The 10,839-nt window shown below is 44.9% G+C and overlaps 2 protein-coding genes across 3 annotated transcripts in view; one reads left to right on the top strand and one right to left on the bottom strand.

Annotated features, from left to right (window-relative positions):
* LOC106812108 (chitobiosyldiphosphodolichol beta-mannosyltransferase-like) overlaps positions 1 to 4,440 on the bottom strand; it is a gene marked incomplete in the record, with an annotated part of 11,222 nt that extends 6,782 nt beyond the window's left edge. The window contains 7 exon segments of the mRNA XM_014815886.1: positions 774 to 877; positions 1,104 to 1,193; positions 1,763 to 1,911; positions 2,131 to 2,234; positions 2,781 to 2,861; positions 3,177 to 3,314; positions 4,367 to 4,440. Of these exon segments, the coding sequence (XP_014671372.1) occupies positions 774 to 877; positions 1,104 to 1,193; positions 1,763 to 1,911; positions 2,131 to 2,234; positions 2,781 to 2,861; positions 3,177 to 3,312 (664 nt within the window).
* Positions 4,441 to 4,675: 235 nt separating this feature from the next.
* The window catches only part of LOC106812109 (zinc finger protein 271-like), a 6,722-nt gene continuing 558 nt past the window's right edge, over positions 4,676 to 10,839 (top strand). The window contains exons 1-2 of one of the 2 annotated variants that reach the window (XM_014815887.1): positions 4,676 to 4,711; positions 9,166 to 10,645. In XM_014815887.1, the coding sequence (XP_014671373.1) occupies positions 9,354 to 10,613 (1,260 nt within the window). In that variant the 5' untranslated portion in view covers positions 4,676 to 4,711; positions 9,166 to 9,353 and the 3' untranslated portion in view covers positions 10,614 to 10,645. Of the gene's footprint in view, positions 4,760 to 9,165; positions 10,646 to 10,839 lie in introns of both variants that reach the window. The other variant, XM_014815888.1, reaches the window with a different exon arrangement.

The raw sequence follows: 10,839 nt of genomic DNA, 5'->3' as shown, positions 1-10,839 counted from the left end.
CACGCACGCACGCACGCACGCACGCACGATCGTAAGCCCACAATAATTTACGCACACGCGCGCGATCGCGCACGCACGAACATACATACACACACACACACACGCACACACACACACACATACACACACACAAGCACACATACATACATTTATACATGCATACATACATGCACGCACATGCCAAATTTGACAACCGTACGTTTGGCACATGCCAAATTTGACAACCGTACGTTTGGCACGTGCCGTAGGCATGGCAGTGCTAGGGGGGTCTGGGGGCATGCCCCCCCAGAAAATTTTGAACCATTTAAGCCATTTTCCTGCAATCTGAGGCATACTGTGGGCCATATTCTCATGTCTGATGACACTATCTCAACCCTAGACTCAACCCTACAAGTTAGGATTCAAAACACTTTTCATTACTTTTCTCTCTTCTCTCTCTCTCTTTTTGGCCGGCGTTTTGGGGGGGGCGACCGCCCCCACCGCCCCCCCCTGGCTACGCGCCTGTTATGACTTCACATCCCGCACGGAGAAAATAATTATACGTGGCTAGGCTAGTATTTAGAATATATTTCCAATAGTACGTGCAGAATTATGAGAATATGCAGGAACGACCAAAAGGACAATGTATTGTGTTAGAGAGAATATTACAAATCTTAGGCGATTAAAACTTTTGGTAACAGCTACAGCGGAGCACAACAAATTCTGCTTATTAGACCAGAAACAGACACATAAGTGGGAAGAAATACGTGCACGATTCTTCACGTACCCATGACTAAAGACGGAATAATCCTTGGATAGCTTTATGAATAGCCAATGCTTCTCTTCTACAGAGATGCTGTGGAATAACTCTGCTGGTCGGTCGTACAGAACCGTCGACCTACGAATTTTATGAATAAAATTAATAATTTTATAATAATTTAATAATTTAACACACCCGAGTCATACCACAACATATTCAAGCAGGATGTCCATGTCAACATTCATAAATTTGCATAGGCCATGCAGCGCCACCTATTGCAGGATACAAATACTAATATAAAGAATATAATGATTCACGCTGTGAAACTTTCACGATATCGCTGCACGCCCGATTGCTGACTCACGTTATGTTCCATTGGTGGTCTAGGTGAGCTTTCATAGCTTGAGTGACACACATACTCGCAGTGGCTCTCACACCGAAAAAGCCCTCATACCTGCCGAGAAATTAAATACGGATTCACATCCCTGCAGATGTGGCAGCAGTCTCATCCATATGTTCTGATAAGGATCACGTTCACTGATAGCTACCACGATTTGTGTGAAAAGATGTCTTTATCGTCAAATGCATTTACAAAGATCACTGCATGCAGAAGCGTAGCTAACCTGGAGGTGCAAAGCCATGTACATGGTGTGTTCTGGGAAGGTGACAGCCTTTGACCATGTATTGTATCTTCTTTTTTTGGGGGGGGGGGGGGGGGGTGCAATTGCCCCTGTGCCACCCCCCACCCAGATAGCTACGGCCCTGGCATGTTAGGGTTAGTGGTGCTCATAGGGTCTATGTCACCCAGGGTACTGCCGGAACGTACCCTGGTAACTATCTGATATGGTTAGGGTTAGGGTTAGGGAGTAGGCGTAGGCGACTCCCTAGACTCGTTAGTGGAGTAGGCGAGGTACGGTCCGGCATATTAGATAGTACCAGGGTACGTTCCAGCAGTACCCTGGGGGACATAGACCCTCTCAGCGTTAGTGGTGTTGTTTAGGAGAAAGCTATCCGAATGCTCACCATTTTGAGAAGCGCACTAATGGGTGTGTTGCACCGAGCGACATTGCAAGAATCGTGTATCCATAATTGTGGAAGTCGATAATCATGGCTGATTTGCGCATACACGACACGATCCACACCACAGCTAGGCTTGGTATAGCAGGCGGATTCTGTGAAAAAGGAAAAGATTCAATATTACAAGCACCCATTTCCACATTTTGAAATCATAGGTGTTTTTTTTACAAAAATATGTTATTTCTTGTGCCAGCAAAGTTGACGTACCAGTGTATGCATACATGAATTTAATTAACTACAACGAACATAGCAACCTATCGACTAAACATCTAACAGACCTATACACATCTGAAAGGCTTATAATGGATACAAACCTGGACTAGAATATGTGAAGGGCGTTTCAGCAAGATGAGGGTGAAGAAAAGTGCCATAATTTGCCACAGAACTTTAGCTGCGTAGCTCATGAGACGTGGCATATCTGTAATGCACGCCATATACATCTTTAGCAGAGGTTCTCACCCTAACTTAGATCATTATCCGCCTTTACCAAAACAATTCAAACAGATACGTCCCTCCTACTCAATGCAGACAAAAAATGCAACCAACTTCAGGTAGAAATACCTGATTCAGATCGGTTTACTCAACACGGTTGAGTAAAAATTAACCAAGATATTATTAATTAACAAGCTCTATTATCTACTAACCAAATGAACGTATTTAATGAGTCTGATTCAGATCCTCTTGCCTACACAGTTACACGTGTGTTAGTGCACAGCTCTATAGAAACAACAGATGACTATAAAGTACACTTTTGGCATTTCCCTTGAGTGGCAGTTATACAGTGAAACTACTTTTACAGAAGAGACACCTGTACATACAGGACATTTTTGGGGTATTACTTGCATGACCTTTTTTTAGATAGGTTTAAGTTTTGGTTTGAGGTCTGCTACTACAAAAATGATGATCTTTATGTACAGGGTTGCCTTTAAGGTTTGAGGTTTGCTACCACAAAAATAGTTCTTACATGCACGAAATTCTGGAGGACTCCTCATGGTGTGAATCTGAATACCCTTGTTATCCAATAAATCTTCATGGGGCCGGGACCCTATAGGATAAACATTAAACATACTTACAACAGGTCCTTATGGCTATTGTGAGTTAAAACATTTTTGTTACGATGTCCAGTTTGCATAATAGTTTATTCTTCTTATCATAATATGATTACTTCTAAATTTCTAGTGCCTACGTGAAATTTGTGACATTTTACGAAGATCCTGATTAAGACTAGTCCAATTTAATCGTGTGTGACATTATTACAATAATATAATAAGACATATACCACAAGACTAGACTATTATGACCCTTGATCAGACTGAAGTATCATAGACATAGCTCAGTATTTTACAATATATAATCTTACCTCCATATCCTACAAGATCAACTTGGAAGCCTTCTCGTGCTAAGGACAATGCATGATACTGCATGCGAGGACTGTGACCTACGTCTCCCAGTACAACGACACATACTCGCCCGACTTTACGTCCCTCGCTAGCCATGCCTACAAGTATAATACACGCACATAACGTAAGACCATGCTCGGTGACAAAACGGGTCAATCCTACTTTGGGACTTCGGGCCGCAAATGTAGAGGTAGCTCTAGAACTATAGCCCTTGTTCGCCACAGGCTGGGCTATAGTTCTAGAGCTAATCTGGAAGTAGCTCTAGTACTATAGCCCTTCGCTCCGCTGCCGGGCGCGAGTGAAGGGCTATAGTACTAGAGCTAATGTGGAGGTAGAGGCACGAACATCTACAACTTACAAGGTCTTTCTTCAGGGCCTTGGCTATACATATCTACCAGTGGTACGTCACCGTACCTGTTGTAGTTCTACTACCCGTGCAACCCTCCGCTCCGCCACAGGGCATACATGCCACCTCACTGCAATTGGACTGTGGCGGAGCGAAGGGTGACTGTACAGTAGGCCTACACTACACTCTACAGTAGTTAGCTCTACACCTGCGTCATAATACGCGTACATACGTGGTCGACGCAGTACACAATCAAGATCAAGATCAAGTACTATAGTCCGCTGCGGCAACTGTACGCGGGCTATAGTACTAGACACAGGCACTTGAAGCGTTTCAATAAAATATAATGCTAAATAAATACAAAATCTAGCAGCAGCCAGCCTGCTAGCTAGCTAGTGTGCAGCGGCAGCCATGCCCATGGCCATGGCGGCCGGTAGCGTGTGTTGCACATAGAGGATTTAGACGGAATTTACAGGAAACTCAACTGTCAGCAATAATACTAATACTAGTAATAGGTGAAAGAGAGTACCGGTATATAAACATTAAGAATTTGGCAGTAAATAGATTTCGTATTTATTTAGCATTATTATATTTTAATTGATTAATTAGCCATTAATTAATTAGCCATTATATTTTAATTGAAACGCTTCAAGAATCAAGTGCCTGAGGCTGTGTCTCAGTGTCTGTTATCACATTAACGTATGTAGTTCTACAATTTAGTAAGAGTAGCAATCCTAATAGCAATACAGTCCATCTAATTATGACAAAAGCAAGGCAAATCACTAACATATAATCGAATTATACCGAAATGGGCAAAAACACCAACAATAACCACAAAAACGTTGACTAACAACACAAATTCCGACCACCTCCTGTTTACGTTTAACAGCGCCACCCCTCGGATACCGTGTATATCCAATGTAATCTTGTAATCGTTAAATTATTAAGAAATGCTAAAAAGTGATTCAATTAACATTTTTATTATAATTATAAGTTGCGTTTGTGCATAAGGATTAAATATTGGTGCAATTGTAAATCCATAGAAGCGTTCCAGGCAAACGGGTCTAGTATAAATTTCTTGTGGCACGAAAACAAATGACCATCTGTGACGTCCTCTTTTCCTCCTCTGTGTCTCGGTTTCTTCATTTTGTAAGTCTCTATTTCGTCAACGTTCTGTCTTTCTCAGGCTTGATTCAGGTTAGATGAGTATGCTATGTCACAAGCTATTATGAATTACTAATTTATTAACAGTATTTTCACGGATCAGTAAATACTACACTAATCTCAGCTTTTACTGTATAATGCATGTCTGATATCTAAAAATAGCACAAGCACAATATGAATATATACAATGTATACTATATATACAATACATGTGCATTGATACATTGCTATTTATATGTGTGTTTTGTTCGAGACATGACCATATCATTTACCAGTTTACGTGGTATAGGCCTACACTCAGTGTAGATGTATGTTTGCGGTTACGTGTGCTTTGGCAGTGGCAGGTTCAGATATTGTTGAAAGGGGCTTGGTCAATACAATATGAATATTCTCGGGGGTGGGGGGTGCACTCACCCCACATTATGGTAGGTGTGTGCCACTGCAAAGTAAAAAATGAGGGGCTCTGGAACTAACTCAGACCTGAAAATGGGGGTCTCTGGAACTAATGTCTGTTGAATGTGGGATGCTCTGGAACTGGCTATGTTCGAAAATGTAAACTTGTGATGCTCTGGAACGAGATATTAAAAATGCGATGCACTGAAATGGAAGTTTTGGGTGAAAAAGGGGGGGGGGGGTCTTTCCTGCGGCACATACCTACCATGCAATATATATGGAGTGCCCCCCCCCCCGGGATGAATATGCATTATGATTATACAGGGCAGAATCATGATTTGGATTGGAGCAGCACCCAGCAGTTATTTTTAGAGAGTTATAATTGTAGTCCGATGTATATGATTTTGGCCACATATTTTCTGTATTGAGTGACTATATTTCAACTGAGATCTAACATGCAAATTTGAAGCTTTTTCTGCTGTGATCTGCAGTGTTGAATCTATCTATTTGGTCAACTTTTTCTCTCGCTGTCTTCAATATAGTCCCTTGGACTTCGATGACTAATCTTTGTAAGGTTAGGAGGTTATAAATGATCAGGTAGATCCTGCCCCCCCACGACTTCTAACTCCCTAAATAGATGGTGTATCTCTACCCCACAACCCATAGCTTCAGTATACGATTACACAAGAGGATATAAAGAGTTAGTTAAATCCTTCCCGCGCCTATATGGTGCATAGGGCGGTGCCTATCTTCGTTTCTGTAACCCTGAGGCCCCGCAGCTGCTTTCACAGTAAATGCTACAGTAGGGGGGGTTAGTCCACTGGTAGCACTGTGAGTTAACTTGCTACACTCTATCTCTATTTGCTGAATGCTAAGCAGAGAAGCCGTGTGTACCATTTTTTAAGTCTTTGGTATGACCCGGCCGGGTGTTGAACCCCCGACCTTCCACATGCGAGGCGAGCACTCTACCATTGAGCCATCGCTGCTGTATAGGATATAAAAAGCTAGGGAAAAATGGAATTTTTTTTATTTCCTGGGGCTCTTTTTCCAACTCCTTAAAAGTTTCGGGGCTACTTTATCAATTTTATGGGGCTACTTTTTCCACTTCGGGGCCTACTGTTTTCTGGGGTTACTTTTATAAATTTCGGGGCTACTTTTCTTGCACTTGAATAAAACCTTGTGTTAATCACAAAGTTTCACACACCCGTGTTACCCACGTCTGTGGCTGTGCACATCGTGGCTGCGTACGTGCCTGCTGGCTGGGGCGGCATTTACTGAAGTACGGGGGGTGTGGGGGGGGAGTGCACTGATTGTTTCAGTCCCGTGGGGCATGTTTAGTATTATATATACAGCAAAACTCTTTCCTGTAATTGCAAATCGCTATATTGCAACTGCGCTGGAGCTGAGACACTAGCTCAGGCATTACGAGTTTGCAGCAGCTTGCAGCTGCGGCTGGTTAGTGTAACCAGTGGCAATGCATTGACGTCGAGGCATGCGATTAGGGGGCGATTTCGAACCGTTTTCTTTTTAACTGTCGCCGCCGTAATAACAATTTCGGGAGCTCTTTGGGAATTTAGGGGGCGATTTCGCCCGCCGCCCCCGTATTATTTTTCCACTGTAAAGAGCTACAAAGAGGATTTTGCTATGACTTGGAGATAATTCGCGCGTGAATTTCACATGATCGAGCGTTTTCGCATAATAAATGAAGTATCAGCCTGCACTACACAGACAATTTTCAGCTCAATTTTTAAATCGATAACTCGCCTTTTATAAATTCTACTTAACGTGAGAAAGTTTTGCAGCAGCGGCCACCAAAAAATGTTTAGATGTTGCGACTTCTAACGTGTACCAAGAACTTTGCAGACGAGTAGGGGTTGACTGCAGGTTCATGCAATGGTTACTGTTGGCAGTTCAGGAGGTATTCTAACGGTTACTTTGTCTGCTATGTCAGTCTTATGTCACATAGAATGCCCTACAGCTTTGTGGTGGAGGAAAATGACGTATGGTGGAGTTACCGCTGGTGGTGCAGTCAGTGATGTGGTGTGACTTTTCATGATGTGAGAGAGAATTGTTGGAAGTTGGCCGTAGTTTTTTTTAAATGTGATTATTTTGGTGTGATTCGTTATTTGTTATTTACTTGATGATGTACGTTGGGGAAACTGCGTAATGTATATTTAAATGTATTTACAAAGTACGCATTTATCGTAATCACGTAAAATCTCGAGATCTATGTGGATTTGTACGAGTAACGTTGGAGCGTAACTGTGAGAAACTCGGAAAACTTTGTTGCTTTTGTTGGGTACGAGAAGAATCTCAAGTTCGATCGCATAGCAGTCATGGAAATTACGTCTGAACACCCGGCAAGTCCAAACTGCGAAAATTCGATTTTTACTACATAAAGCACCTAGGAGCAGACATTGCACTTATAGTATAGATAGTAACATCTATTAAAATAAGTGAATTCTGCGAAAAAGTTACCAGTCCTGAACTGGCGGATGGCTTGCTGTTTCTAACACTGCAAATATTCGCTCTATGCCGTGTTAGAAGTGTCAACCGCTTTTGTGCATGGTCTGTGACAATAGGGGATACCCATTCTGATAGCTTACTCTTTTGCGCGTATTTGGATGTGACACATGGCTTCCATTGTTGCGTGTTCGCCAGTAGATTTTTCAAATCCGGCGCTTCTCGATTTGTATTCAGGCATAATTTTTAGCTCATCTGACGAAGTCAGATGCAGCTTGTAGAATTGCATGAGCGTGTGTGCGTTCGTGCGTTCGTCCATCCGTCCGTCAACAGTTGGGCACAAATCTTAACCGCTCGACGTACGGTTACGATATTCGGGACGTCGGGGGGGGGGTGTGAAAAGGACTCAGGGATGACAAATTTGGGGGTCAAGGGTCAAAGGTCAAGATGTGTAAACGGAGGGGGAATATTTCCCCCTTAACTTAAGGTATAGGAGGAAATACGGAATTGCGGCACAAATCTTAACGGCTCAACCTATGCTCTTAATATTCGGTGTATAGTGTGATGGGCAGGAAACCCATCACCAGTGCGAAATTGGAGGTCAAAGGGCAGTGGGGGAAAGGTCAGATATCAGACATTTTCTGAGGACATGGCCTAATGGACAGAGTGAAAAACTTTTTTGTTTCAGCGTGACCTACCATTTTTATCACTTTATTGAAAGGACCATGAAATGTGCTTTTCACTGACATGCGAAGAGTAAGTGTCTGATAACCTTTTGACCCTGAAGAGGAGGGTTAAACATGGATTCCTGAACTGCCTCAATGACGTCATGTGCAGTGTTGTCATATTCATGGCACATCCATAATCTAGAAACGCAATAAACCTGGATAGCCGAACGCGTACAGCACAGCGTCACGGCTGAAAGGTCGTGGGATCGAATCCCATTTGATTTTTTATTATTTACCTGTTTTCTGTATTTTTCTATCTTTATCCATTTAACTATTTTTTCCAATTAACACAAATATTTACATGATTTATTTACAACAATTTAATAACAACAAATAATTTTTACAACAATTAATTTTTTTAAATTTTTAATATGGTTAGGGTTAGGGTTAGGGTCACAATGCACCATAAAACAGGAGTTTCAGGCACGCGATTTGTATCAACCAATGGGATTTGGGAGGTATGCAGAATGCAAAAGGTTGCTGAAATGATGTGTACGCAACTGCGTATCTGTATATCTGCGCCTAACAAATGTGTCACGACTTAAATGTTACGTTTATAACCGTAGCAACAGACCTCAGATGAGCCCAGACGCGCTGCGGCTCTTGTTTTTATTCATGGAGCACAGAATTGAGCGTTGAAATAAAACGTGGACCAACTGTCACAACCCAATTGGGACAGTCAGTTAAAAGCATTGAAATGTCAATGGCATTGTCCAGAGAAGATGACTGAAACTCAATGTTCTATGTACAAGACGGTGGAATTTCCCTTTTTCGGGTTCTTTTTTTGGGGGGGGGGTTAGTCGCTTTCAAAGGACGCGGCGTCACCTAACGTGAAGTCTTTCCTTTTCCTTACAGTTTGCCCACGTCAAGACATCGACATGTAACTTACACGTGACACGACGAAAACAACGGGATGCAGTTCGCGAAGAAATCGTCGTAGCGGCGCGCGTTTTTTTTTTCCGCGGCCGGCCGACGTCGCCAGCCGCGATCTTATTTTCCCCGCGATCGATTATCTCGAAGCGTCGTCGGCGGCGACTCGTAGCATGTCGGCGAAAGCGCACGCCGCAGAAGGAAAGCCGTACAAGTGCGACCAGTGCGATGCCTCGTACGCGCAGTCGCAGCAACTCATGTTACACTTTCTGTCTCACTCAGGCGAGAAGCCGCACAAATGCGACGCGTGCGCGGCGTCGTTCACGGTCAAGGCGAACCTGACGGACCACGTGCGCACGCACACGGGAGAGCGGCCCTACACGTGCGACGTGTGCAAGACGACCTTCTCCAAGTCGTCGCATCTCCGGCTGCACTTCCGCGTCCACTCGGGAGAGAAGCCCTACAAGTGCGAGCTCTGCGAGGCGGTGTTTTCGCAGCATAGCACGCGCCGGCTGCACATGAGGACGCACACGGGCGAAAAGCCGTTCGGCTGCGAGGTCTGCGGGTCGGCGTTCACCGCGCGCCACAGCCTCAACGTGCACATGCGCAGTCACACGGGCGAGCGTCCGTACAAGTGCGATCGCTGCGAGTCGGCGTACACGCAGTCGTACCAGCTGAAGCTGCACATCCGCTCGCATTCGGGCATCAAGCCGTTCAAGTGCGAGGTGTGCGCGGCCGCGTTCACGGTCAGGCACAGTCGCAAGGTGCACATGCGCACGCACACGGGCGAGCGGCCGTACAAGTGCGAACACTGCGAGGCCGCCTTCAAGCAGTCGCACCAGCTGAAGCTTCACGTTCGATCGCACACGGGCGAGAAACCGTATAAGTGCAATCTGTGCGACGCCGCCTTCACGATGCAACGTAATCTCAAGAGTCACACGAGAACTCACACGGGCGAGAAGCCGTTTAAGTGCGAGCAGTGCGACACGTCGTTCTCGTCGAAATCCTACCTGAAGACGCACGCGAGGTCGCACCGCGGCGAGAAGCCGTATAAGTGCGAACTCTGCGATGCGGCGCTCACGAAGAAGTTCAGTCTGAAGATGCACATGAGGATACACACCGGCGAGAGACCGTACAAGTGTGAGCTGTGTAACGCGGCGTTTGCGCGGCAGTGCAGCTGCAAGGCGCACATGCGAACTCACACGGGCGAGAAGCCGTTTCGCTGCGACGTCTGCAACGCGGCGTTCACGATCAAGCACAGCGTGAAGGTGCACAAGCGCATTCACACGGGCGAGAAACTCTACAAGTGCGACCTGTGCGGAAAGGCGTACTCGCGACGCAGCACGCTCAAGTCGCACATGCGGTCGCACGGAGGCGAGAACGCGTACAACTTTGATTTGAACGAAGCCAACTTCTCGATGCAAGGCATGTAGAAAGGAGCGAAGGCATGTAGAAAGGAGTGAAGGCATGTAGAAAGGAGCGAAGGCGTGTAGAAAGGAGCGAAGGCATGTAGAAAGGAGCGAAGGCATGTAGAAAGGAGCGAAGGCATGTAGAAAGGAGCGAAGGCGTGTAGAAAGGAGCGAAGGCATGTAGAAAGGAGCGAAGGCATGTAGAAAGGAGCGAAGGCATGTAGAAAGGAGCGAAGGCATGTAGAAAGGA

Source organism: Priapulus caudatus, unplaced genomic scaffold (assembly GCF_000485595.1).
Source record: "Priapulus caudatus unplaced genomic scaffold, Priapulus_caudatus-5.0.1 Scaffold608, whole genome shotgun sequence".
NCBI classification, from domain to species: Eukaryota; Metazoa; Priapulida; class Priapulimorpha; order Priapulimorphida; family Priapulidae; genus Priapulus; species Priapulus caudatus.
The sequence above is the reverse complement of the archived record's forward strand: the minus strand, read 5'-3'. Positions and strand labels throughout refer to the sequence as shown.